Genomic DNA, 27,215 nt, shown 5'->3' with positions numbered 1-27,215 from the left:
AAATTACATCTTCTGCTTCAAATTCAGTTTTTACACTATGTGCCACACTGTACTCTCCAAATACTAGGCCTGATCCAAAGATGACTGAAATCAATGGGAGTCTTTTCACTGATCTCAATGAACAATAATAGTGGAGTGCTACTATCCAGTTGAGCCCAACGTGCATAAAGGTTTTAACTACTTTTACTTTGTTTGCCTCTTTTTTACATTCCAACTTCGCTTTCCTTCTAATAATTATTTCATTAATGTGAAACAATTCAAAAAGATATGGCAGCAATTAATAAATGGGAATTGCCTTCTACATACTTGCAGTATAATGGCCTTAAACTAAGCCCTTTTGTTGGAACACCAAATTAGGCGTAACGACATACCAGCTACTTTGGCAATCTGACCAAATATTGTCCTTACAGCTGTCATGAACATTTTCTAAGAGAGAAACCTATAATAAGTTTATACATAGCTTGGTCATAATGGATGAAATCTACCACACTACACAGGGGCCTACACAAGCCCACTGATGTCTCTGCTCAGCAGTGGGTGGAGGCAAAAAGGGTATAGATGGAGCATGCAACGGAAGCCCTCTCTATACTGCTTGGACATGGAAGAGGTTTTTCCAAAACCTTTCTACATTAGTTGTGAATAGACAGGAGCTGGGCCACTGCTCCAGTGGCCAGGAAACTCACATATGGGTGCAAAGAAGTTTTAGTTCAGAACCTAGCATAGTAGCCTTGGAAGACCTGTGCTGCTACCCCTCATCTACCCACTAACGTGTTACTGGACTACTCATTTAGGTAAAGTGACAAATATGCTTAAGTGTTTGAAGGACCAGGGCCCATGCGAATTGTCACATGTTCTCAGGGCTAATAAAGTATTTGTATGGTGCTTAATACTGCAAATATGGTAAAGTAATAAAAATGTAACTCTTTTTACAGCAGGACCACAGAGAGCATGGTAGAGGTACTTAACGATCTCTGTATAAGGAGGGGAAAAATGAAGCAGTGTAATTTAAAAAGCAAAAGTTACCTCCTGTAATGATCCACTGTAGTCTAAAAGCAACATTCTGATCTCAGGTTTCAGAGTAGTAGCCGTGTTAGTCTGTATCAGCAAAAACCATGAGGAGTCTTTGTGGCACCTTAGAGACTAACAAATATATTTGGGCATAAGCTCTGATGAAGTGGGTTTTGGCCCACGAAAGCTTATGCCCAAATAAATTTGTTAGTCTCTAAGGTGCCACAAGGACTCCTCGTTGTTTATTCTGATCTCAGTCACATAGGGGTTTTTTAAAATCAGTGTAACTCCACTGGGTTAAGTAATTACATACTAAGTGTCAAAAGAGTTAATTTTCTACTGTATGTTGCCTATATTTGCATAACTTGCTTACCCAAACTACTATATTAATAGGCATTTGTTTAAGAATTTTCTTCTGGTTTATGATAGAGTGTGGTAGGTTTGCTTAGTGGACTTATTTTTTTCAGATGAATTTTCTACTGAATATCACTTTGTTTGACAAACTGGAAGTTAATTTGGTTCCACAAGTTTATTCCTGAATTGGATACTTGTTTTTCAGATGAGTGTCACTCTTTGCATTTTGTTTTTTTGAAACAAATACAATATACTAAATTTAAAAACACATTTATTTCTTTAGGAGGCTTTTTTTCAGTAGATGGCTAAGTGAAATTAGTGAGTCAGTATTTTAAGTAAGTTGCATTCATTAAGATCTACATTCACCGCTATGTAAATAAATTGTTCACATTTTGTCATAGTGGAAGCCCAGCCTTTCTAGCTTTCTTCAGTCTCACGATTCTACACAGCAGTGGTTCCCAAACTTGTTCCACCGCTTGTGCAGGGAAAGTCCCTGGCAGGCCGGGCCGGTTTGTTTATCTGCCGTGTCTGCAGGTTCGGCCAAAGGCGGCTCCCAGTGGCTGCGGTTTGCTGTTCCAGGCCAATGGGAGCCGCTGGAAGCGGTGCGGGACGAAGGACGTACTGGCTGTCGCTTCTAGCGGCTCCCATTGGCCTGGAGCAGCGAACCACAGCCACTGGGAGCCAGAATCAGCCGAACCTGCGGATGTGGCAAGTAAACAAACCAGCCCGGCCCGCCAGGGGCTTTCCCTGCACAAGTGCCGGAACAAGTTTGGGAACCACTGCTATACAGCTTTAGAAAAATACTTGCAACAAATCTTGCACACACTCCCCTCTTATTTCCCCCAGTCCCACAAAACAGGCATAGATGTATACTTGAAATACAGAAACGTTACCTGTGTGTTTCCGAAGGTGCTCTTTAAAATGTCCAAAGTGGTCAAACTGTTTATCACAGTACTGGCATACGTGTATTTTTTTGCCAGGTCTTTGCTTCTTGCTGGCTCCACCTTCATCAAGGTGGTAACAGGTGAGGTGCTGTTTCAAGGCACTCTCTCGTAGGTACCTTTTATTGCATATGTCACATTTGTAACTCTCAGTGGAGTGTGTTTTCATGTGTTCCTTAAAATGGTAAAACAATTTAAACGAACGGTTACATTTCTCACAGTGGAATAAATTGTTCATGTGTGACAGCTGAAGTTCCACAATTTCAATACCTTCTACCTGTTTGCATGTAGGATCAGTTGCATTGTCACCTTCTTCTTGGATCTGGCATTTTCTTTCCCCCTGACGGTACTTGCTGGTGATATCTGCCAAAAGAGCCAAAGCAGACTCGTCTGACGTATCCGTAGTCTGTATATACTTTATAGACTGTTCCGCAGAAGCTACTTCTTCCAGGGTTTCAATGCTATCATCTTCCACTTCAATTGTCCCTTCAGCAATCTCCACCTCAATTTCAACAGGCTCTGATTCTGCAGATGGCAATGTTTCTGTGATGACATTGGAGGTTTCGGCTATCTTCCTCTTTTTGGTTTTATTTTTACCTTGTGTTTTATCTGATTCTAGTGGTGCTGAATTTTCTTTGTTCCTGTAAAGTGTGTGTAATAGAACATAGTAAGGATCCAAAACCACCTACATAATAATTCCTGCAATATACTGAATTTACACATGAGATCATTCAAAATAGGTAATAAATCAGTAATAAAGTGTTTGAAGAGAATGCATGTTCTGAAACACCATGCAGATGGCTACACTGTAGATTCAGGAATGCATTAATCCTTAATCCATACTCTTTACTGCTGAACCATCAGGGCTAATGGAGTGTGGCCTGGGATGGAGAATCTCGACCGCTGCCCCTATTTTATAACAAAGTGAGATGACCAAAGTTTTGTTTTAGATTTTAAATACTCCACCCACTCTGGACTGATCTAATAACTATCTGCAAGAACAATGAATGGACAGGCCCATCAAAAACCAACCAGCCTCACTGGTTAGACAGAAACTCACAGACCCTGGAAAATGCTGCACTTGATGCTTCAGTGGAGAGAAACTCCAATGGAGGAAATGGAAAAAAGGTGACCACCTCACATGATATGGCAATGAACCAACCCCAGGACCACATATGTGAAAGAGAGGTGAGGGAACTCACTGTCTGTCTGTCTTTGGAGACAACGTGGGGTTGAGTCTCTGACAGAGTGGTAAGAAAAGAGAGCTGTCTTTAAACATAAAAGATTGTCCATCTCCTCTGTAACTGAGCTGAGAATGCCTTATCTAGTTTAGGTTATATGAAGTGTAAATCTAGAGATATTGAGCAAACACTGTAATTCCACTTTTCTCTCTATTTTAATAAGTCATCTTTTAACGAGAACTACTGTTGTGCGCGTATTTCATGCATTCTGTCCCAAAGGAGAAGAAAACACTGCAACTGGTAAGATGTTTGTGAAAACTACACCCCGCTCAGTCCAGGGCCATGAGTAAAGGTGTTGGATCCCAGGAACATCAGGCTGCTGTAGATGAACACACGTGGAGAAGCCAAAAGGACCAAGCAGGAGATGGTGGTGATGGGATTTGGTTTTCAAGGCCTGTAGTGCAAAACCCATCGTACTATACCGAAGCACTGAAGCCTTCCAGCACTAAATGTGAAATTCACCCCTATGCAAAGGGCCAGCTTAAGGACTTTAGTTCTCAAAACAGGAACTGGATGAGATTTGTGTGTGTCTAGGACTGGTCCACACTCAGTTGCATACCAATTCAACTATTTTGGTTGCGGCAGGAGGAGAGGGGTTATGTCCTGGTTCCAGGTCCACAGAAGGATAACATAGGGTAAGTGCTGGCATGGTGGAGAGTTAAAGTGGTACTTCCTTACCACAATCCTAGTTCCTGGCAGCCCAGCCTGCGAGTAAGAAGCCAGGATAAGGAAGAGTATCCAGCTCTCTTACAGAGTAGTGAAGAATGAAGGCCAATCTATCCCTTCCCCCTTTATATAAAATATTAATGAGGGCGTAAACCATAATATGATGCATTTATATAGCGTATTTCATTTGAGAATCTAAATGCACTTCATTTGATATAACATTTAACTAATAAAATCCATATAAAATTGAAAACAATATCTTAGAAATGCCTGAGAAAATAGGAGCTTCTTAATATGACTTGAAGTTCAATAAATGCAGGTTCTAGCAGATCTGTGATGTAAGGAACTCACTGTGCATCCCCTCTCCACAATCCCCTCCCATTTGAGCCAAAGGAGTTTAGCTCATAGTAACATTTAGAACTGTGCGAATAATGGATTTTTGGCAATTCTGAAAATTCAGAAAAAAAATCAGTTCAGGTTGAATGAAAACCAAAATGTTTTCAGAATTTTCATTGAATTGGAAGTCAGAAACATTTTGTTTTGGGCCTTTTTAATAAAATGCAAAGGAATTCAAAAAACAGAGGAGGAGATGGTGGTGGTGTCCTTATAACCAATAGCCCTGTGGTTAGGGCATTCACCTGGGAGGAGGGGGAATATCCATGTTCCATCCCTGCTCCAATGAATATATGGCATAAGGAGTACAATGTCACTTCCATCAATAGGCCTAAATCCCCTTGTGAATGTAGCCTGAAAAATCAAAATGTTCCTTTTTGATGTTGAAATGGTTTGTTTCAACAGTCCCAATTTTTTTTTTTATTTTAGCTGGAACAATTTGCCAAAATGTATATGATTTTTCAAAATTTTTTAATCGATCCCTTATCTATATTTTTCAGCGAAAAAAATTTTCATCTGAAAAATTCTGCCCTGCTTTAGTAGCATTATATACTTTTTGCCTCAACATCTTGTTTAGAGATGGGTAAACAGCTAAACTAAATGGACACTGTCCAGTTAAATTTAGCTCCAAAATGTTGTAAAAAGCTTATTTTTGGAGAAACTAAATCCAAGATGAATTAAAATATTTTGAAAAACTACTAAACAAGTTTTTTTGTTTTTTAAAGCAAATAGTTATTTCCTTGCAACTTTAGCAACCCAAATTATTCTAACATTACATTAGTGCCTTAGATCCTGAAACTGGCCTTAAATAAAACCGTACTCTCTCCATTTTCCAAGCTGAGAGAATTGTAATAAGTAAAGGAACCGTAAATACAGTAGAACCTCAGAGTGACAAACATCTTGGGAATGGAGGTTGTTCATAACTCTGAAATGTTTGTAACTGAACAAAATGTTCTGGTTGTTCTTTCAAAAGTTTACAACTGACCATTGACTTAATACAGCACTGAAACTTTACTATGCAGAACAAAAATGCTACTTTCCCTTTATTAGTTTACGCTTAACACAGTACTGTACTGTATTTGCTTTTTTTTTTTTTTTGGTCTCTGCTGCTGCCTGATTGCATACTTCTGGTTCCAAATGAGGTTGTAGTTGACTGGTCAGTTCATAACTGTGGTGTTCATAACACTGAGGTTTTACTGTAGTCATATTAGCTTTATACTTTTTTCAGTGTGAATAAGCTTGGCAGCTATTTGCAATAAGTAACTTTTTTGCCCTTTTTTTAAATGTGTATTTTTATCCTCATCATGTCTTTTCAATCCAAGAATGAAGTTGTGCAGTCTTGATTCCAGTCCCTACTACTACCACAAGACCATACTTTTTCCCTATATTTATTGGCAGCAAAGTTTAAGCATAGGGCAAATATTTTAAAATAAATATTGATATTGAAAACCCTGCTTCTAGTCTGCAGTGTCACCACGCTTTTTTTTTTTTTTAAATAAAGCAAAGTAATACAGTAAGTCTATACTACTACTGTAAGTACTATAGGCCTATGTCTGCTCTCCACTATGCTGAATGTTAAGGAACATGTTATCTAGTGAGGAAAAGGCCCTTGTGAGGGGATAGGAAGGAAACAGCAGCTTCCCCTCATGTTCCTCAAGCTTGCAGAAACTCCTGTGTGAATTCCAGAATGGGAAGTAGGGGTGGCTGTCATGGGCTTCCTTCTCATAAGGAGAGAGAAAGTGCATAGCTAAAGGGAAGATTACAGCAGAACTCCAAGAATGGGAAGGCAGAGAAGGTCCTCCCGAGAGCAGTGAGAAGGGAAAGGCACCCAAGGGTTGTGCTCTGTTTTTCTCACATCTGCTCAGGCTTGCAAGCCATGTCCCCTGACACTAAGTTCCAGCACACAGAGTTTGAGGCTCAATTTTACCCTTTATGGTTTCCATCCCACCCTCATTGGAGGAGACTACAGACTTTGGGAAGAAGAAGTGGATGAGGACTCTACAGCTACTACTCAGGTTCCAGGAGGAGAAGAAACAGCTCCGCACAATATTGATAACCAAGCCTGGCAAGAATCTTCCTCAGATAATGTATTCCATGTTTCTAGAAGATGAATGAAAAATCTGCATGCTTACCTGATTTCAAGTGCTTTAATGGCTTCTAACATCTGTAGATACTCAGCTGCTTTCCAAACATCATTTGCTTCTTCTTCACCTTGGACCATTAATTTTGCTGTGTAGGTGAACTCAATTAAGTGTCGAAATGCCATATTACTTACACCTGTTTAGAAGAAAATATACATTTTTTTTGCAATTCTTCAGATTTTAGTTGTTACATTTTATAAGTATAAGTAGTAAATTTTGCTTACAAATCTTTCACCATTTAGATTTTTGTTCACAATGTCCTGCTTATTGGCTTTTGCAGATCACCTTCATGAGATGTTCTCATGGGCTTTAGAAAGTCTACTGCTGCATGCAGCTTCTTCAGGTTTGTGCCATGTTTTAATAGTAGAACTATGTGTCCCATAATATAAAACATATCATCTTCATCACTGGAAAGGCTGCTAGTCCCCTTCTGCTAAAGTGGCTAGTACTGAAGTTTAGAGAGACAGCAGTCTCCATCGTGTGTCTACTGCCACTGAAAAAAGCCTCTACTCAAAATTGTTCCTTCAGATGTTATCTTTGAAGGAAGCTGCTTTCTGGTGGCATTAGCTACCTCACAACCACCATGGAGCTAGGTCTTGACAAGGAGATTAGTACCACTAAAGCCCGCATATCAATCTGTATCACTAACATTACAGAAATATAAGTATTTTGGTCATACAAGTCATATCAACAGGTTACCTTCTATCTCTACCAACGGCTCCTGAGTGAAATCTTGGAAGAATTTGTAGAAGAACTGGCTGCAGGCAGCAAGGACAGCCTTATGAGCTTTGAAATGGTGACCTAAAAGGAAAGAGATAAAAATCAAATGTTTTAAGTCAACATACACTCATTCATGCTAGATGCTAATGGCTTCAGAATAAAGGAAGCTGTAGAATTCAGTACATGAAGACATTGTAGCAGAGCGCAATCTGAGCCTGCCCTCTGTTGCATGGCATGCTACTGCAGACATTTTCCTGGGCCTTCACTTCTGGTTCCAATTACCAGAATATGTAGGTATGAATGATGAGTATTAGGATACATCAAAACCAAAGGACTGTTTACATGTGGGACCATTTTTGCTTGGTAACTAAGAGGCCAAACACACCAAAGCTAGGCAGTCTCCTCCCTTCAGAGTGCTCAGGTGAGTGAAAAAGTGGTGTGGAGGGTGGGGGGGACAAGGAAAAAACCCTAAACTGAATACTTCACTATAAAGCCCTAATCCTAATAGAAAAGGACTGGGCTATAGGCAGGGAATTCACCAAAAGAAAGATGATAGAAAAACAAAACAAAAAAGTCTTAGTTCTTTGGTAACAGAGAATTATCTCCACCTGGTAGGGACAGGAAAAGAACTGAGTTCAAACAGACTGTCCTTTTTAAGAAGGGAAATGAGGTCACAAGAGCTTTGCTATTTCCCCCGTTCTATCTACATCTGCTGATGGTGAGCGTAAGTCTTCTTGCCTAGGCTGGTTTAGACAAAGCATTAAGAAATTCAATTTTGAATTTCTGTTTTGCTGTGAACACTAGTAAACAAACACCACTATTATTTAATGCTGCTGATTATTTCAGCATAACATCTGAAAATTAGGGAAAGGTTCCATCTTCTACATCATTCAGGATGAAAGTCTTCTTGGAATTTGTAGTACTTCTATATAAAACTGGAAGACATTAGTTTGTGTTCTGCCCAGATTGAGAATAAAATACATTGATTCTTTATTTTCAGTTGTCTGACCTATAGCAATCAAAATGAAGAATTCCAAAGCATCTGTGTATCAGCTAATTTGGTATGATAGTACGTACCATCTACAATCAGAGTGATGTCTGTAAATTGATCCTGCTCACGCTGTTCATTCAGTCTGTCCAAAATAACTTTATAATGTTCTGGGAATTCTTGAATGCATTCCATCGTTTCTTCAGCTTCCATAGTGAATGGACTAGTCTACAAAAGATTATTAATGAAGTAAGAATACTGCAGTACTCAATGTTTAACATCTTCAGTACGCCATACAAAAAAATTAACTAATTAGCATAATGCTTTAATTAAATTCAGCGTTTAAAAAAGGCCATGAAATAGAGTAGTGTGATTGTTAATGACTATACTAAATTAGATCAACAATAGGTGTACCTCAATTTAGCTAACAGGAGGTACTAGAGTAAAACAAAAAAGAAACATGGCTTTATTATAGACAGAGACTAAAATTTTTGCAAGCCTACTACTTTATTCTATAAATTGGAAAGAATTTTGCCTCCCTCAAAGCAATCAGAAATGGCGGAAACATAACTAATTATTGCAATTTCAACAAAAATTTGGCAAGATAATATCAGCATCTTGATACGGTTACTTTGAGGAACGCTGCTAACCCATTTGATGACAGAATGGCTCTTCAATACTCTCACAGATTAAGTTAATTTTCTATTCAGTGAAGAGAAGATGTTTAAAGAAGGTAGAAGAATGAAGGAAGTAGGTATCCACCAAGGAAGTGTTTCTTCACCTATGAGTTCAGGGGAGTTGCAAAGGAGTGAAAATTTTGTTACTATCTAAAGCAAAGAAAATCTCACTCCCCTAGTTCCCGCACAACCTTTCCCTTTGGGATCGACTAGTCGCTGTCAACCTCTCAAAACACACACACAAATAAATCATACAGGCTTATCTGATACTTTTATAGTAAGCGGAAGAGGGCTGTGAAAGTTTTTGACTTTAAGAGATTACCACCAGAAAAAATCATGAAAATCTACCCTAAAACATGGACAACGGATGTTAATCTGCTGGGTATGCGTTAATACCTTTGGAGAGACAGTCCAGATAATTACAACTGCACGCATTTCACTCAAATAAAGAAGAATTTTGCCTAAAGTTCAGATCTGCATGGCAGTACCCATCTCTGATGTTCTATTCCCCCTGCAGGTGTGGCTCTCACACAGAGGTCAATAGGAGCTCTTCATATGTTAGAAGTATAAAATCCTTGTGCTCAATTCAACCAGGTGAATCTGACAGGAGACTCTCCTTCTTAAGTCCCTTAAGGCTCTATTTAAGCAGAAATATTCTGTGGGGTACAGCAGCGAAGAAATCTGGAATAAGACTTTGCACCTAACCTAGGGCTTTTCTGAGTTGTGGAACTGTATAAAATGGAGTTCAGAAGAAGACTCCCACTACTGAAGGATGTCGAAAAGAAAGCCCTCTGCTGCAGACCCAAACTTTCTTTGGAAGTAAATCTGAACAATGCAAGAGCTTAATGTCTTTTGAGTGAACTTAATTCAGCTCAAAGAACAATTGGTTCCAGACAAAGAAGACAAAGATACCAGGGTTGAATGTGTCTTTATACCTTTTCTCCTGCTTGCGGGTAGGGTGCCAGGCAATAGTCACATCAAAGATGTTTCCTTCATGAAATTTCATATCTATAGTTAGTGATTAATCTGTACTTAGGTACTAAGTACGTGGAGGAATAGCATGTGGGAGAACAACAGAAGAGAGAGTATCTTACATTAAATTAGAGATGCATTGCCAGCTGCATTATCATGGTGGCTGCAGTAACAGAAGCGTATGGTGTGGGTGCACGAAGTGGAGATCCACAGAGTTCCATGAAAGATTAGAACAAAGTCTTCATAATTAATCTAACTGCCTGGTTTTCCTCAACCAGAATCAGAGAGCCTCCTCCTTTGAACATGAGCCGATCCCTTGAACCTATCCACTACTATCCATCTGACATTACCAAGCTTGCCAACTCTCAGGTCTACACTAAGAAGATAGGTCAGCTCAGCTACACATCTTAGGGGTGCAAAAAATTTATACCCAAGTTACAGAGTTAAGCCAACCTAACCCCCCTTGTAGACAGCACTAGGTCAATGGAGATTTTTTCCTATTGACCTAGCTAATGCCTCTCGGTGAGGCAGATTACCTGTTGTAGTGGTTCTCAAACTTTTGTACTGGTGAGCTCTTTCACACAGCAAGCCTCTGAGTGTGACCCCCACCCTTATAAATAAAATTAAATATATATATATTTAAAATATTTAGCACTATTATAAATGCTGGAGGCAAAGCGGTGTTGGGCGCTGACTGCTCGTGATCCCTTATGTAATAACCTTGTGACCCCGAGGGGTCAGGACCCCCAGTTTGAGAACTATTGCAACAGGAGAACCCCTCCCATTGACATAGGTAGTATCTACACTGAAGTGCTGTAGCATTTCAAGTGTAGACAAGACCTCATATGTGGCTGTTGGAGGTAAGGAAGTATTTAACATGCTTGTGTCTTGGAGTGGTGTGGGGTGGAAATAAAAAGGTGGAGTGGAAGCCTGGGGACAAAACTCTATTGTTATGATAAGGAGACATTTTGTCTCTAGGCATAGGATTAGATTTTACAGATGCCAAGTTGGTGGAAAGCTGTTGCTATCCTATTTCTCCATAGAACAGATCCCTCCTTGGGTTGTTGTTTGTTTGTATGTTTGTTTAAGGAAAATGCCCTATTTAGAATATGTCCAACTCACCAAACAGAAAAAATAAAAATGCTTGCTTAAAGAAATCTATTCCTGTTTGCCATCACTATGTCTACTATAAGAAGTAGAAACTAAGATACATAATAAATAGACAGGCAACTTGGAATTACAGGTAAAATTCCCTAAGGATTCTGCTAATGTAAAATCAAAGGAAAAACCCCCAAATCCCAGCTCTTATAACTTCCATATATTCAAAAGCAGTTTAACCTCCAGAAATTGCTTTTTCCAAACTTTTTGTATCTTTTCCTCATTGCTGCATTTTCCTCATCCATGGAGTAACAGTACAAGCCTCAATGGTTAAGAATCAGTCTGACAAGTAAGCTCCATGCTTCCATTACTAGTTCTCAGAGTTGTCAGGAGTACCCCAATTCCTGTGAATTACATAAGCCAGGTGATCACACTCACACCTTATGAAGGATTTATTTCCATAGGTTGAAATGCATTTGATACCAAGCGTTAACTTATCATAAAGTAATACAATGTTTTGAAATTATTTTGGAAAAGACTTGGATTATTCCTAATCCTCATTAACAATGTGTCTGTTGTGGCTTTCATAAATCATTGTGTGTCTCATAGGTAATCTCAAAAACATAGCAGACAGAATCCTGAAAAAAGATTTAGATAAACTAGTAATAGTGACCTTTATCCTGAAAGATCCCAAATGCCAAATGATACCAGTGAAATGCTACCTCCGAGTTGAAGCACAGCAACACTATAACAAGCACACAGCAAAACAACGAAACTTTGGAATACGAAATGAAGTATTCAGTGTACCAATAGGGGAAAACATTGAATTGAGGTAGACAAAATTAATGATCAAAGCTGAAATTTTGGCAGGACACCAAAGATACCACATTTATTCTCCAAACAGCAGTTTTTCTTGTTAGATCATAGTCTAACAGAAATGGAATTAACTGACAGGGTGAAATTATCATTCATTTTTCCAAGGTAGAGGGGTGGGAATATACAGATAAAATGCTAACTAAAGCTAAAACTAAAATTATGCTCTTTGTCCCCACTCCTGTGAAAGGAAATACAGATAAATCGGCAAAACTCAGCTCATACATTACAAAAAAGAAAAAAGTGTGAATTTAGTTTATGTGAGAGGTGTCAGGTTGATAGTCCTGGAAGTCAAAAGCCATTGATTTATCCAAAGAACATGACCAGTAAGCATAGTGGGAGTGAAAGCTACCCCTCACATCAGGCAGACTACTTCTCAGAGTAAGAGATTAGTCCATTCTCCATGCCCCTTCAATCCTTACAAACTGCTGACACTGCCAGTAAGGGTGCCAACTAGTGCCAATTGTGACAGTGGTTTTTGTGACACAAATATTTTCCAGACTCAAAGGAGACAATGGACAACCTATAAAAACTAAGTAATGGTGCTAAAAATATCCTATTTCTATACAGCTTGGGGTGTCTATGTAGTAAATGGAGATTATTCTAGGGCAGAGGTGGGCAAACTACGGCCTGCGGGCCATATCCAGCCCGCGGGACCGTCCTGCCCGGCTCTTGAGCTCCCAGTCGGGGAGGCTAGCCCCCGGCCCCTCCCCCGCTGTCCCCCCTCCGCTGTAGCCATGCCGCCCGTGCTCTGGCCCGCCACACTGCTGGGCAGCATGGGTGGCGTGGCTGCGAGCTCCTGCCACTCTGAGTGGCATCATAAGGGAGCAGGGAGTGGGGGGCTGGGAGGTGTTGGATAAGGGGCAGGGAGTTCCGGGGGGTTGGATGTGTCAGGAGTTCTGAGGGGGACAGTCGGGGGCAGGAAGTGGGAGGAGGTGGATGGGGGCAGGGGCCAGGCTGTTTGGGGAGGCACAGCCTTCCCTACCTGGCCCTCCATACAGTTTCACACCCCTATGTGGCCCTCGGGCCAAAAAGTTTGCCCACCCCTGTTTTAGGGTGCAGCTCTCTGTCTTCCTGCCAGCTGCAGTTGCATCTCTAATTCTATGACTCAAGTGCTTAAGATTCCCTCTCACTGTTTATTAAAATGCAGCAGTGTATATTACACAGGGATTACACCTTACTCTTTCCGTTACCTCAGAAATTGAAATTAGTTCCAATTAGTGAGGCTGCCGCTATAAGACTTTGAAGCTTGCAGGTCAAACTACCAGGAGTCTCCTTGGGCCTTATACATTGCACTACATATGCAGCTAATAAAGATTTAAATTAGTCTATTTGATATACGGTGCATATCAGTGCTTCATGCTACAAAACACACGATGGAATCTTTAATGACTTTTCTCTATCACCTCCAGAAGCCTCTCCAGCAGCGCAGTATCTCCTCAACAAAGCTGCATGGTGTTGAGTACTGACTCCAAAGCACGGTGTTGTGTATGGACTCCAAAATCAGTGTCAACTACTCTGTTTCCCCATCCAAGTTTTCCTAGGAAGTCTCCCAAACAAGTACCTACTGCTTAACTTGTATGATCTGATCAAATCTCACCACAAAGTAGTAGGACTGAAGATCTTTTGTAGTAACTGGTAGTTCAAATGCACCTCAGAATAACGTAAGTAAATACTTATAGTCAAATATATATGTGCTGTTGTAAATTTATAAACACTTATTATTAATTATTATTATTATTACTACTACTACTAGAAACCCTAGTCATGGGTCAGGATCTCATTGTGCTAGGTGCAGTAGAAACAGAACAGACAATTCCTGCTCCAAAGAGTTCAATCTAAGTTTAAAAGAAGAGCCAAAAGATGGGTGCAGACAGATGGGGAAACAGAAGGAAACAGTATTGGTCAGCATAATAGATGGGTCTCACACCCATAGGCATCATGGAAAAGGAGAGACTTAAGGAGGGTTTTGAAGGACAATGGAGTAACTTTGCACATGGATGTGGGAAGCTCTTTCAAGTGTAAGGGCAGCATCGGAGAAAGCACAGAGATTCTTGTTTGAAAATTTAGCAAGTGGGCAATATAGGTTGGCATCATGGGTCAATTGGAGGAGGAAGCTGACAGCTTGATAAGTGAATAAGAAATGGTCCCTTTGCTGTACTCAGATAACAGGTAATATAACCCCTTTTTAACACCATTGCTCCCTTACTTCTGTGCATATTTTACTACTTCCAGAGAACACAAGAGTAATGCCTTATCATGTTTGGCCTGAGTGGACAGTAATGACAATGTTCTTTTCCTCATATGGAATCAGATCACTATTATAACTCATTTGGATTTTTTTTGCATTTAGTATTTTTTTTTATCTTTATAGTTGCAGGTCGGCAGAGATTTACAAACTGAAAAAAATGCAGTGATGGGAACAAATGCAGCGGCACAGGACCCAGCAAACAGAGCTGTAAACAGGGGAGTTTGAGTGGGAGTTCTGTTGGGGAGTTTTTTTGGGGGGGAAGACAAGGAGAACCAGGCAGTGGAACAGACAGGCAAGTGAAGGGAGTGTGTGGTGGTCTGGCAGTGTTTTGGTGCTCGTTGGGGGTTTGTTTGCTGTGGGTGGTAGTGTTTTGGTTTGGTCTGCGTTTCCCAGACTAACAGGACTTAGGTGAGAAGGCTATGACAGACACAGAGGCAGCAATGGTAGTCACCCAAGCAGTGGAAGACACAATGAAGATGACTGAATGTGGAAGCTGTGGCATGTACATGATCCTGGAGGGGGGACCTGAAAAGAGTTTCATCTGCATGAAGTGCCGCCTGATAGAGCTGATAGAAGAAAAGATCCGAGGATTGGAGATGCACGTGGAAACTCTGGTTGAGTTTAGAAGGGGGTTCGAGCAGATGATGGAGCAAAGACATGAAGAGGCTGAAGGGAAAAGCTCAGACTTGCAGATGGAAGCAGGACCAAAGAACTCTGAAGGGAGACTGCTGGGTGAGGAAAGTGGAAGCATGTGACTAAGAGAACCAGGCAAAGGAAAAGACGGGCTAGTGAAGGAGAAAGAGTTCAGGAACAGGTTTGAGGAGTTGGAAAATGAAGAAGGGGCACAGCAGGTGGTCACTGAAAGTGAGGGGGAAAGGAAGAAAAGAGCAGCTAGTCCTATAGGAAGAGGGGAAGAGGCAATGGAGATAACACCAAATATGAGCCCCAGGAGGATACAGGATGGGTTGCAGAGGATTGCAAGGGAACATAGGAATCGAGAGGACTTGCAGCCAGAGGGAACAGGGGATAAACTAGAGAATCGCACCATCACCAGGAAAAGGCAGGTGTACATGACTAGGGGCTCCTTACTGAGAAGGACAGACAGGCCTGTAACCAGAGCTGATCCAGAGAACAGAAGGGTGTGCTGTCTCCCAGGTGCTAAGATACGGGATGTGGACCTGAGGCTGAAGAGGATCCTAACGGGACCGGGAAAGAATCCACTGATTTCCTTAATGTGGGAACAAATGATATGGCTAGATTCTCACTGGAACATATCAAGGGAGATTATACCAGGCTGGGGAAGATGCTTAAGGAAATCGAGGTTCAAGTGATCTCTTGTGGGATTCTGCCCGTTCCCAGAGAACTGCAACAAAAGGTGTAACAAGATTATGATGATCAACAGATGGCTCAGGCCGTGATGCTATAAGGAGGGCTTTGGGATGTATGGCCACTGGGAGGCATTCATGGACAGAGGACTGTTCTCTTAGGATGGACTTCACCTGAGTAGGGAGGGAAATAGACTTCTAGAATGGAGACTGGCACAACTGATTAAGAGAGCTTTAAACTAGGAATTTGGGGGAGATGGTTGGGAGACGTCTAGGTAATCTCCACGCCGGATTTTAACATCAAGAGAGAAGAAAACCAAGTAAGAAAGGATACAGCCGTGGGTAGGAGAATGGACATCAGGAGGAAGGGTAGAGTAGATACCAGTCTAATAGGTGATACTGGCATTAGAATGTCTGTGCCTAATCAGGTAAAGAATGTGAGCGAAGCCAAACAGCAAAAATGAAGATGTTTGTACACTAATGCAAGGAGCCTAGATAACAAAATGGAGGAACTAGAGCTACTGGTGCAGGAAGTGAAACCAGATATTATAGGGATAACAGAAACATGGTGGAATAGTAGTCATGACAGGAGTACAGGTATTGAAGGGTATGTGCTGTTTAGGAAAGAGAAATAAAGGCAAAGGTGGCGGAGTAGCATTGCATATCAATGATGAGGTAGACTGTAAAGAAATAAGAAGTGATGGAATGGGTAAGAGTCTGTCTGGGCAAAAATCACAGTGGGGAAGAAAGCTACTAGAGCCTCCCCTGGGATAGTGCTTGGGGTGTGCTATAGACCACTGAGATCTGATTTGGATATGGATGGAGACCTCTTTAAATGTTTTTAATGAAGTAAATACTAATGGGAATTGTGTGATCATGGGAGACTAACTTCCCAGATATAGACTGGAGAACAAGTGCTAGTAATAATAATAGGGCTCAGATTCTCCTAGATGCGATAGCTGATGGATTCCTTTACCACGCAGTTGCTGAACCAACAAGAGGGGATGCCATTTTAGATTTGGTTTTGGTGAGTAGTGAGGACCTCATAGAAGAAATGGTTATAGGGGACAACCTTGGTTTGGGCGATCATGAGCTAATTCAGTTCAAACTAAATGGAAGGATAAACAAAAATAGATCTGTGACTGAGGTTTTTGATTTCAAAAGGGCTAACTTTAAAAAAATTAAGGAAATTAGTTAGGGAAGTGGATTGGACTGAAGAACTTGTGGATCTAAAGGCGGAGGAGGCCTGGATTTACTTCAAGTTGCAGAAACTATCAGAAGCCTGCATCCCAAGAAAGGGGAAAAAATTTATAGGCAGGAGTTGTAGACCAAGATGGATGAGCAAGCATCTCAGAGAGGTGATTAAGAAAAACGGAGAAAGCCTACAAGGAGTGGAAGATGGGAGGGATCAGCAAGGAAAGCTACCTTATTGAGGTCAGAACATGTAGGGATAAAGTGAGAAAGGCTAAAAGTCAAGTAGAGTTGGACCTTGCAAAGGGAATTAAAACCAATAGTAAAAGGTTCTATAGCCGTATAAATAAGAAGTAAACAAAGAAAGAAGAAGTGGAACCGCTAAACACTGAGGATGGAGTGGAGGTTAAGAATAATCTAGGCATGGCCCAATATCTAAACAAATACTTTGCCTCAATCTTTAATAAAGCTAATGAGGATCTTAGGGATAATGGTAGCATGACCAATGGGAATGAGGATATGGAGGTAGATATTACCACATCTGAGGCAGAAGCCAAACTCGAACAGCTTAATGGGACTAAATCAGGGGGGCCCAGATAATCTTCATCCCAGAATATTAAAGCAACTGGCATATGAAATTGCAAGCCCATTAGCAAGAATTTTTAATGAATCTGTAAACTCAGGGGTTGTACCGTATGGCTGGAGAATTGCTAACACAGTTCCGATTTTTAAGAAAGGGAAAAAACGTGATCTGGGTAACTACAGGTCTGTTAATTTGACGTCTGTAGTATGCAAAGTCTTGGAAAAAAAATTAAGGACACTGAGGTCAATGTAATTGGAACAAAATACAACATGGTTTTACAAAAGGTAGATCATGCCAAACCAATCTGACCTTCTTCTTTGAGAAGGTAACAGATTTTTTAGACAAAGGAATCGCAGTGGATCTAATTTACCTCGATTTCAGTAAGGCATTTGATATGGTTCCACATGTGGAATTATTAGCTAAATTGGAAAAGATGGGGATCAGTATGAAAATTGAAAGGTGGATAAGGAACTGGTTACAGGGGAGACTACATTGGGTCATACTGAAAGGTGAACTGTCAGGCTGGAGGGAGGTTACCAGAGGAGTTCCTCAGGGATTGGTTTTGGGACCGATCTTTTTATTACTGACCGTGGCACAAAAAGTGGGAATGCGCTAATAAAGTTTGAGGATGACACAAAGCTGGGAGGTATTGCCAATGCAGAAGAGGACTGGGACATCATACAGGAAGATCTGGATGACCTTGTAAACTGGAGTAATAGGATGAAATTAAATAGTGAAAAGTGCAAGGTCATGCATTTAGGGATTAACAACAAGAATTTTTGTTATAAGCTTGGGATGCATTATTTGGAAGTAACAGAGGAGGAGAAGGACCTCGGATTATTGGTTGATCACAGGATAACTATGAGCCGCCAACGTGATATGGCGTAAAAAAAGCTAGAGAGGGTTGGGATGCATCAGGCGAGGTATTTCCAGTAGAGATAAGGAGGTGTTAGTACCATTTTAAAAGGCACTGGTGAGACCTCATCTGGAACACTGTGTGCAGTTCTGGTCTCCCACGTATAAGAAGGATGAATTCAAACTGGAATAGGTACAGAGAAGGGCTACTAGGATGATCCGAGGAATGGAAAACCTGTCTTATGAAAGGAGACTCAAGGAGCTTGGCTTGTTTAGTCTAACCAAAAGAAGGCTGAGGGGAGATATGATTGCTGTCTGTAAATATATCAGAGGGATAAATGCCACGGAGGGAGAGGAATTATTTAAGCTCAGTACCAATGTGGACACAAGAACAAACGGATGTAAACTGGCCATCAGGAAGTTTAGACTTGAAATTAGACGAAGGTTTCTAACCATCAGAGGAGTGAAGTTCTGGAACAGCCTTCCAAGGGAAGCAGTGGGGGCAAAAGACTTATCTGGCTTCAAGATTAAACTCGATAAGTTTATGGAGGAGATGGTATGATGGGATAACATGATGTTGGCAATTAATTGATCTTTAACTATTCATGGTAAGTAGGCCCAATGGCCTGTGATGGGATGTTAGATGGGGTGGGATCTGAGTTACTACAGAGAATTTTTTCCTGGGTATCTGGCTGGTGAATCTTGTCCACATGCTCAGGGTTCAGCTGATTGCCATATTTGGGGTAAGGAAGGAATTTTCCTCCAGGGAGGTCAGATTGGAAGAGGCCCTAGGGGTTTTTTGCCTTCCTCTGCAGCATGGGGCACGGGTCACTTGCTGGAGGATTCTCTGCACCTTGAAGTCTTTAAACCATGATTTGAGGACTCCAAGAGCTCAGACATAGGTGAGAGGTTTACTGCAGGAGTGGGTGGGTGAGATTCTGTGGCCTGCTTTGTGCAGGTCAGACTAGACGACCATAATGGTCCCTTCTGACATTAAAGTCTATGATTCCATGAAATTAATTCCTGCCATAAGCAATCTCAACTCCACTGAAACTAATGGAGTTTCACCAACCTAGATCAGCAGTGAATTTACCTCAAAGGAACCATACTTCACTGCATGCTTTGGAAGGTTCTTGTCCATTACATGCTGCACCATGTTTTTCTCTTGTGGAAGTTCAAACTATATGCAAAATATCCCCAAGTGATACCAAAGTGCAAAAATGCAGAACATATATAAAGAATCCCCAGAAACAAAAAACAGTAATTGTTCTCCAGAATGGGGGGTAAGAGGTCGAATGCCTCCTATGTTCAAAAATGTCTGAAAGCCCCAAAGAACTTTCCAAACTGGACTTATCCACAGCTCATTTTTCTGAAGGCAAATTCTCTAAATCACAGAAGAACAGAGCTTTGTATATTTCACTTCATTCCCTAAGACTCATAGTTTTAGAATATTTATACACTAAAGTGGAATACTGTAAAAAAAATAAAAATAAAAAAAAATCCAAAGAACGAATCTCTCAATAAATTGAAAGATAGGAGGACAGCATTATTACGAGAAATAGTTAAAACTCAGTGTTTTCATCGGGAGTCTCAAACTCAATTTACCTTAGGGCCAATGCCAATCCTCAAATCCTCCCAGCGGGCCAATAATGTCACTCTTGCTGCCCAGAACTTGGACCCCCAAAACTCCGCCCCCGCACCTGCCTAAGGCTCTGGGAGGGAGTTTGGGTGGGGGAGGAGGTCTGGGGTAGGGGATTGGGGTGCAGGCTCTGGGAGGTAATTTTGTGCAGAAGGAGTGAGAGGTTGGGCTCTGGGAGGGAGTTTGGGTGGGGGAGGGGGTCTGGGGTACAGGCTCTGGGATGGAGTGGGTGCTGGGTGCAGGCTCTGGGCTGGGACAGGGGGTGGGGCTGCAGGAGGAGGGGGTGAGATTGCAGGCTCTGGGAGGGAGGAGGGGTGGGAGAGGTTGTGTGGGAAGGGGGTGCAGGCTCTGGGAGGGAGTTTGGGGGCTGGAGGGGGTACGTGGGGAGGGGGTGCAGGCTCTGAGAGGGGGTTGGAGGATGCAGCGCTTTCCTGGGGCTCTAAGGCACGGCCGGGTGGGGGGCCTCCGTGCACTGCTGCCTCCAGGCACCACCCCCAAAGCGTCCCGTTAGCCGCAGGGGCACTCGGGGCGGGGGCAGAGGCACAGCCCTGCCCAGGAGCTGCAGGGAGGGGCTGGCAACCACATGGAGCAAGCTGGCAGGAAGCCGCTCAACTCCCTTGCCAGTGGTGGGCAGGGCCCCGGGCCATTGCAAATCGCCCAGGGGACAGGGGGCGAGTGGGAGTGCCCGGGGCGGCAGGTGGGGCCAAGGGAGTGACTCGGCCCCAAAACTGCTGGAACCTTGCGGGCCACATTGCGGAGGTTCTCAGGCCGCAGATGGCCCGCGGGCCGGGAGTTTGAGACCCCTGGTTTAGCTACTACAGGGATATAAGCAATCTATAAATACACATAGATAGGAACTGCTAAAATAAAAGTGACAGAAGTAATGATGGCAGGATAAATCAGTTTGTGATCACTAAATAAAGATGTAGCCTGTTATGTGATCTATTAGCTCAAAAGCCAGGATACACGTGCAGCATTAATCAAGTTGTCAGCAATAACAAAGGTTTCAGAGTAGCAGCCGTGTTAGTCTGTATTCGCAAAAAGAAAAGGAGTACTTGTGACACCTTAGAGGCTAACCAATTTATCTGAGCATAAGCTTTTGTGAGCTACAGCTCACTTCATTGGATGCTGTAGCTCACGAAAGCTTATGCTCAAATAAATTGGTTAGTCTCTAAGGTGCCACAAGTACTCCTTTTCTTTTAGCAATAACAAAATATTTTTAATCATAGATCTATTTGAACTACTGTCATTTACCAAGAACTGTATGCTAATCAACAGAAAGGAAACATTGCACCAAACTGCCCAGTGTATGCTGTCACAATGGCAAAGAACCGTGTCAAGCTAACCTAGAACAGTTTATTGCAGCCATCCTCTGCTTTATGGAAACGTACAGCTCATGTAAGCATAGGGTGACCAGATAGCAAGTGTGAAAAATCAGGATGGGGGTAGGGGGTAATAGGTTCCTATGTAAGAAAAGGCCCCAAAAATCGGGACATCTGGTCACCCTATGTAAGCACCATGACTCTGAGCTCGTTGTTCCATCCTCATCCAAGCATAGTATGTTGGTCAATTCCAGAAGACAGGTCAAGCATTATCATATGCAAGGCCATACTCCCTCCTGCAAACCCTCAAGAAAGCACATGGCAGTGTGCAATGCATTACAGTCTCCTCTGCAGCACTGTGCCAAGTAAGACACTCATCCTCTCTCTATGGTGCATTCATTCAAGGCAAAATAGATCATATCCCTTCCATGACATGAGTCAGCTCCTTTTTTCAGCATCTCCCCAAGAGGTAGGTGTTATTTTTCTCTCTGCATCATCATCTGCCATTAGATTTGGTAATTCACTATGTTCCCTTTTCGTATTGTCCCATTGCAGCAGGGATGGAACATGGTGAAGTGGAAGAGGACACATAATGTCCCATTCTGCGTGGCAACCCCACAGCATGGATGGAGCATGAGACAAGGTGGGATGTGTTAGGTCCCCATGGCGTTGTGACCCTGCAGCAGGGACACAGTACAGTGACTGCCTAGCAGGAATGGAGCAAGGTGAAGCAGGACACGTCTCACGCCCTCCACGTCGTGACCACCCCCAGAAGCACGGTGGGGTGGGTAGTGTCTCGTCCCCTCTGCGGCCCCTGCAACATGGAGCACAGTGGGGGTGGGCACATGGCGCCCCCTGCCTCACGCCCAGCAGGGCCAGGCGAGGCTGCCACGTGCCCAAAGAGCGCAGCTTCCCCGGGTTCGAACCTCAGCGCCCCAGCCCAAGCTGGTCACATGACCTCAACCCTCGACCCCAATAGGGAAAACTTGCTGCCAATCAAATACACTCCAGCCAATTGCAGGGAAGTGGGTGACACCAAGGCAGGACACGAGCCAATGGACGTTCGCTAAGAGCCAGGCGCTAGGGAAGGCGGAAGGCCTAGACGTGTGGAGCACCCGCGGGTGTCGGATAACTCGGCGACAGAACAACGGGCTACCAGGCTGCTACGAGCGGGGACTTGGCGCGGCCGGGCCCCCACCGTGAGGCGGGCGGAAGGAACAGCCTGAGCCAGGCACCTGGCGGCGCCTCGGGCCCTGTAGTCGTTATTACGTCATCAAAGCGCGCATTAAATCGATCCCTTTTCAATCCCCCTCCCGGCCGGGGTCGCACCCCGGAGACGCGCGCGCCCCGAGGGGGGATGGGCGTTGCGCCTGGTACTCACCGCGAGGAGCCTCTCGCCTCGTCTCGCCGGCTCTGCCGCTTCCTGCTCCCCCAGCTCGCCGAAAAGCGGGGAGGGCGCCGGCCAATCGCGACTCGCATTCCCGGCCTGCACCGCGTACCGGAAGTGACGGCACGGTGACCTTTAGCACCACAGGGCGCTTGGGACCAGCTGACCCGGGGGACGCTGGGAGTCGTAGTCTCCGCCAGGAATGGCGTGGCGCGTTGCATTCTGGGAGCCGCGGGATGGGCTCTCCAAGTTCAGGAGTACGTGGCTGCTGCTGCCGAAGCGGGAGCTCGGCCCGCGCTGTCCCGGGGGTCTCCGGTCTGCGGAAGCGGGGCGGCGGCTAGAAGTGCCCCAGGGGCTGCTGTCTGCACCCTAGCGAGGGCCCACGTGTCTCATCCCAGGGCACAGTGCCGGTTCTAGTCCCACTCGACCAGGCTTCCGGCCTGCTGCTCGAGTCGCAGGCTTTACACTGCCGAAAACCTTCCCCGTGATCAGTTTTTCCAGCTTGTTTCAAGTTTCCTGCTCTGATCTTTTTTACCTTTAATTTTGTTTTGCCCCCCCGCCCCCCCCCTTCAGGCCAGGGTAGGGGCGGGGCAGGGGGCTAGTCTCCCCAAGTTCACCGGCCGGCCATGATCCTGCTACCAACACCGGCATCTGTGCCTAATCCTCCCCCCTGTACATTAACAGCACATCCTTCCTCCAGGAGAAGGAGGTTTTAGTCGAGGTGCGTCTACTAGGAGCCTTGTTGACAAAGCTTGTCTACACTTTAAAATGTTGCAGCAGTGGAGCTGCAGGGCTTCGTACTTCATCTCCACGAGAAGTGGTGGCTTGGTCTCCTGTCAACCGAGTGCTGTCTGTGCCTGGTGTTAGGTTGGTTTAACTGTCGCTCAGAAGTGGATTTTTCACACCCCTGAGTGATGTATTTATATCAACCTAATTTCCTAGTATAGACCAGGCCTTAGATGACTCAAAAGGATATAACATTTCAATGCCCAGGAGGGGGAAAAATGAGACGACAATGTCACAATTTTAGGGTAAGAACATGTGTATTACCATTTTCCCCTCCAGGAGTGCCCAGTTGGGTCTCAAGCCTCCAGCAGTCACTTGTCTCTCAGCAGGGACCTATGTTCCAGTCCTTTCTGACTGGGGTTTAAGGGCTGCACAGCCCCCTCCCATACACTGTGATAGCCTCAGGAAGCTAGTCTGCTAAAGACCAGCTCTGGGATGTGCTTTTTCTGAGGACAATGACCAGTGTAGGTCAGCCATTACAAGTTACCACACAGCTCTTCCAAAGCAAAGTATATTTATTCATAGGACAAAAGCATTACAGAGAAAACATAAATACAATAAAAAGTTCTTGCACTCTTACTAAACATACCAGAAATCACCCAACTTCCACGTGGGGAATCTGGGAAGCCAACACCCCTTCGAGCTCTTCAGTGTTGAGGTCTGCTTAGGACCAAAGGTCCTATCTGCTGAATCAAAAGAAAGACTGCCAGTCAGTTCCAGATCATCCTATTATACCAAAAGCCATTTTTTTTTGTTTCCTAGTTTTGGAAAACCCAGTCTGAACCAGTATATATAAACTACTCTAAAGGGTGGTGCGTCTCTTGAGTTGTTTAATAATCCCTGTTGTTTAATAATCCCTGTGGCGTTGCAGTAATCCTCCACCGTGGAGTAGAACACAGTCATATACAAATAATTCATAAATGTACTGCAATGGTCCCCGAAGCTACTGCACGGGATTGCAATATCACAGGCACTATCAACGCCAATCAACCAACCTTCCCACACTCTTTCACAATCCCAGCAATGTGAAACTAGCTATTAATGCCGCACGTCTAGGATATTAGCAAAAAAGGAGCACATTCATAAGCTTTCCCACAGACTTGTGGCTATTATGACAGGTTCGTATGTGCTCACTTGCGAAATTGATGTTACTGAGCTCATCTTTAATGGCCAGTTGGCTGTTGCTCCTTTCCCAAGGCTGCCTGGGCTCCCTTATCTTGGGGCTCCGCTTCTCGTTCATAGGTGGAATAACTGCTTGTACTTTAACTGTGTGTGTTAGTGAACAAATCCTACTAACAGCAAACAAAATGAAAATTCAGTGAAATTCAATTGAACATTTTTAAATAGTCCTTGGCAAAACCTGCATTCCTAGGTATTCAAAGCTTCCAGCAGCTGTTCAGTAGCTTGTTTTGTTCATAACATAAAAACACATAATGGCTGCCGTAGCTTTATTTGTGCCAAATAATTGTAATTTAATGTCAAATTAATAACCTTCAGTAGGAGAGATGCAATTCCTGGCACGGTACTGGAAAAAATGTGAAACCAGCAATAGTTCAACCATAAGGAAATGATTTTATGGCCTCTGATCATTTCCAGATGATCAAATTATTGTATACAATTTGTGACTGCAACTAAATTGACACTGGTACTTTACAAATAACTTCTCATAAAGTAAGATTCAGTTTTGAAAAGCACCCCATTATTTTGTATATGTCATTTCCACATTTTACATATACATGTACAAACACGGAAAAACAATTCAGTCTTTCTGGAAATGACTTAACAAATGCAGTTGCTTTCCTGAGTAATTAGAAATGACATAAAATACAGCAGCTAAATAAATGTGTTTGCTTTTTTCCCATTTACCTTCCTGTGGCTGTTGATGTTTTAAAACAAATTTACCCTGTCTTATGGTTACGGGCCTACCTGCGCCTTTGTACCTTCTCTAGTCTATCAGAGTGCTTAGGATTGCCACCTTTCTAATTGTTCATAACTGGACCCCTGAGGTCCCACCTCCTTCCCCACCTTTTCTTCAAGGCTGCGTTCCTGCTTCGCCTCTTCCCTCAAGGGTCTGCCCTTCTCTGTCTCTTCTCCCAAGGTCCTGCCCCCATTGCTCGCTCCTCTTCTGCCATCGCTTGCTGGATTGTCTCCACCTCCCTTCCCCCACTTCCGCTGGGTTCACTCTGCTCTGGGGCTGGGACGGGAGCAGCTGCAGCCTGAGAAGGAGCCTGCCTGCAATAGGAAGCAGCCCCAGCTGAGCAGGGGCTGGCACAGGTTAATGACCTAGTGCCCACCCCTCAGTAACCGGGCTTTTGGTCTGGTCAATACATCTGACCAGACACTGCCAGGTCCCATTTTCGACCAGACGTTTTTCTTCATCCAAGAAATTTCCGGTAAAAAAATGGGCATCTGGCAACCCTAAAATGGCACCCGGACACAAGCCATTGGACTGTCCAGGTAAATAAAAAATTGGACTGTCAGGGTAAAACCTGGACAGGTGGTAACCCTACTCAGGCCTTATGTCTTTATCTGTCCTAAGGTGGAAGCCCACGATTCTCCCATCTGACACCGGACTCTATGGATCAACTGTGCTTCCCTAACAGGTTCAATTGGGTTTGGTATCTATGGTTCTTCCCTTCAGGAGTCGGTAACCAGCAGTGAATACTGTGACCAGACAGCATTCATAAACCAAAGTATTGATTAATCTTAACAGTAGGAACTAGGCATAATATAATAAAAGTATTTTCACACAGCAAAAGATCTACATGATTATCTATTGTACCTAAAGCCCTACCATCCTTTGATGGGAGCCCTCAGCCTAGAAAGGGTTCTTCAGACACTCCCAGCAGTGTCTGCAAGTGTCAGTCTATTGCCTCTCAAACAGCTTCCCAAGACTCCCTCCCTGCAGAGAAAGGGTCACCTTTTTGTCTATTCAGAAGTCCTCTGTCTTCTCACTTTCCCAGGATTGGACCCTGCTGCCCAAAACCAGATAGGTGAGCTCTGCAGAGGATCAGAGGCAGAACATCAAAGCGAATAGCTCTTGCATTGTCCCTTAAGTTTCGGCAGAAGGGTGTCTCTCTCAAGATATTTTCCCATTTCTTGCTTGTTTTCCCAACAGACAGTTATATCATCATATTCATATAGTAAACACTACAATAACCTGGTCACAGTACAGTATTAATAAATTATTACAGAGCAGCCCCACTTCCACCACAGCCAGATTCTGATCTAACACCATTTCACCATATACATTTAACACCATTGTCATTGGCTTCAGTGGAATTACTCCTCTTTATGCTGGTGCAATACCACCACCGGTGTCCATGCAGTTCTCACTGGGGAGTATTTTACACCCTCTGGGCACTCACTTGTCACAGGTATAAATGACCAGACAAGGTGGAAAGCGGTGAAGAATCAAACTCTGACTCATTAATTTTCAGATGTGGTCAGCGGGAAACAGAAAGGCCTGATCTTCAGCTGGTGTAAACTGGCATAAGCTTATTTAAATTACTGGAGCTATGTCAATTCACATACACTGTAGCTTTGGCCAAGTTACATCTGTTGAGCAGTTCCATCTCTTCAGCCAAGAAATTTTAATCTTTTACCCCTCCCTTTTCTTCATTTCTCCTTTTCCCTGCTACAAACTTGAAACCAAACCAAAACTCCTGCTGAGCTTGTTTAATAAAGTTATTTTCGTAATTACTGCTAGTTTCAGTTCTTGATCCAGAGATATCCTGGATCCTTTGTGATTCAAAATCAAATTTATGTTCCTTCTGTTTCCTCGCTTATTGCACAGCAGATTTC

The 27,215-nt window shown here is 43.3% G+C and overlaps 1 protein-coding gene across 4 annotated transcripts in view; it reads right to left on the bottom strand.

Moving 5' to 3' along the window:
• The window catches only part of ZNF131 (zinc finger protein 131), a 40,426-nt gene extending 17,646 nt beyond the window's left edge, over nucleotides 1-22,780 (bottom strand). The window contains exons 1-7 of one of the 4 annotated variants that reach the window (XM_043546525.1): nucleotides 22,620-22,743; nucleotides 11,440-11,603; nucleotides 8,542-8,680; nucleotides 7,444-7,545; nucleotides 6,736-6,880; nucleotides 2,581-2,944; nucleotides 2,256-2,478 (exon numbers count right to left, since the gene is read on the bottom strand). In XM_043546525.1, coding sequence (XP_043402460.1) covers nucleotides 2,256-2,478; nucleotides 2,581-2,944; nucleotides 6,736-6,880; nucleotides 7,444-7,545; nucleotides 8,542-8,665 — 958 coding nt within the window. In that variant the 5' untranslated portion in view covers nucleotides 8,666-8,680; nucleotides 11,440-11,603; nucleotides 22,620-22,743. Of the gene's footprint in view, nucleotides 1-2,255; nucleotides 2,945-6,735; nucleotides 6,881-7,443; nucleotides 7,546-8,541; nucleotides 8,681-11,439; nucleotides 11,604-22,619 lie in introns of all 4 variants that reach the window. The other 3 variants (XM_037902744.2, XM_043546524.1, XM_037902743.2) reach the window with 3 other exon arrangements.
• Between the last annotated feature and the right edge of the window lie 4,435 nt (nucleotides 22,781-27,215).

The sequence above is a fragment of the Chelonia mydas genome, chromosome 5 (assembly GCF_015237465.2).
Source record: "Chelonia mydas isolate rCheMyd1 chromosome 5, rCheMyd1.pri.v2, whole genome shotgun sequence".
Lineage (NCBI taxonomy): Eukaryota > Metazoa > Chordata > Testudines > Cheloniidae > Chelonia > Chelonia mydas.
The sequence above is the reverse complement of the archived record's forward strand: the minus strand, read 5'-3'. Positions and strand labels throughout refer to the sequence as shown.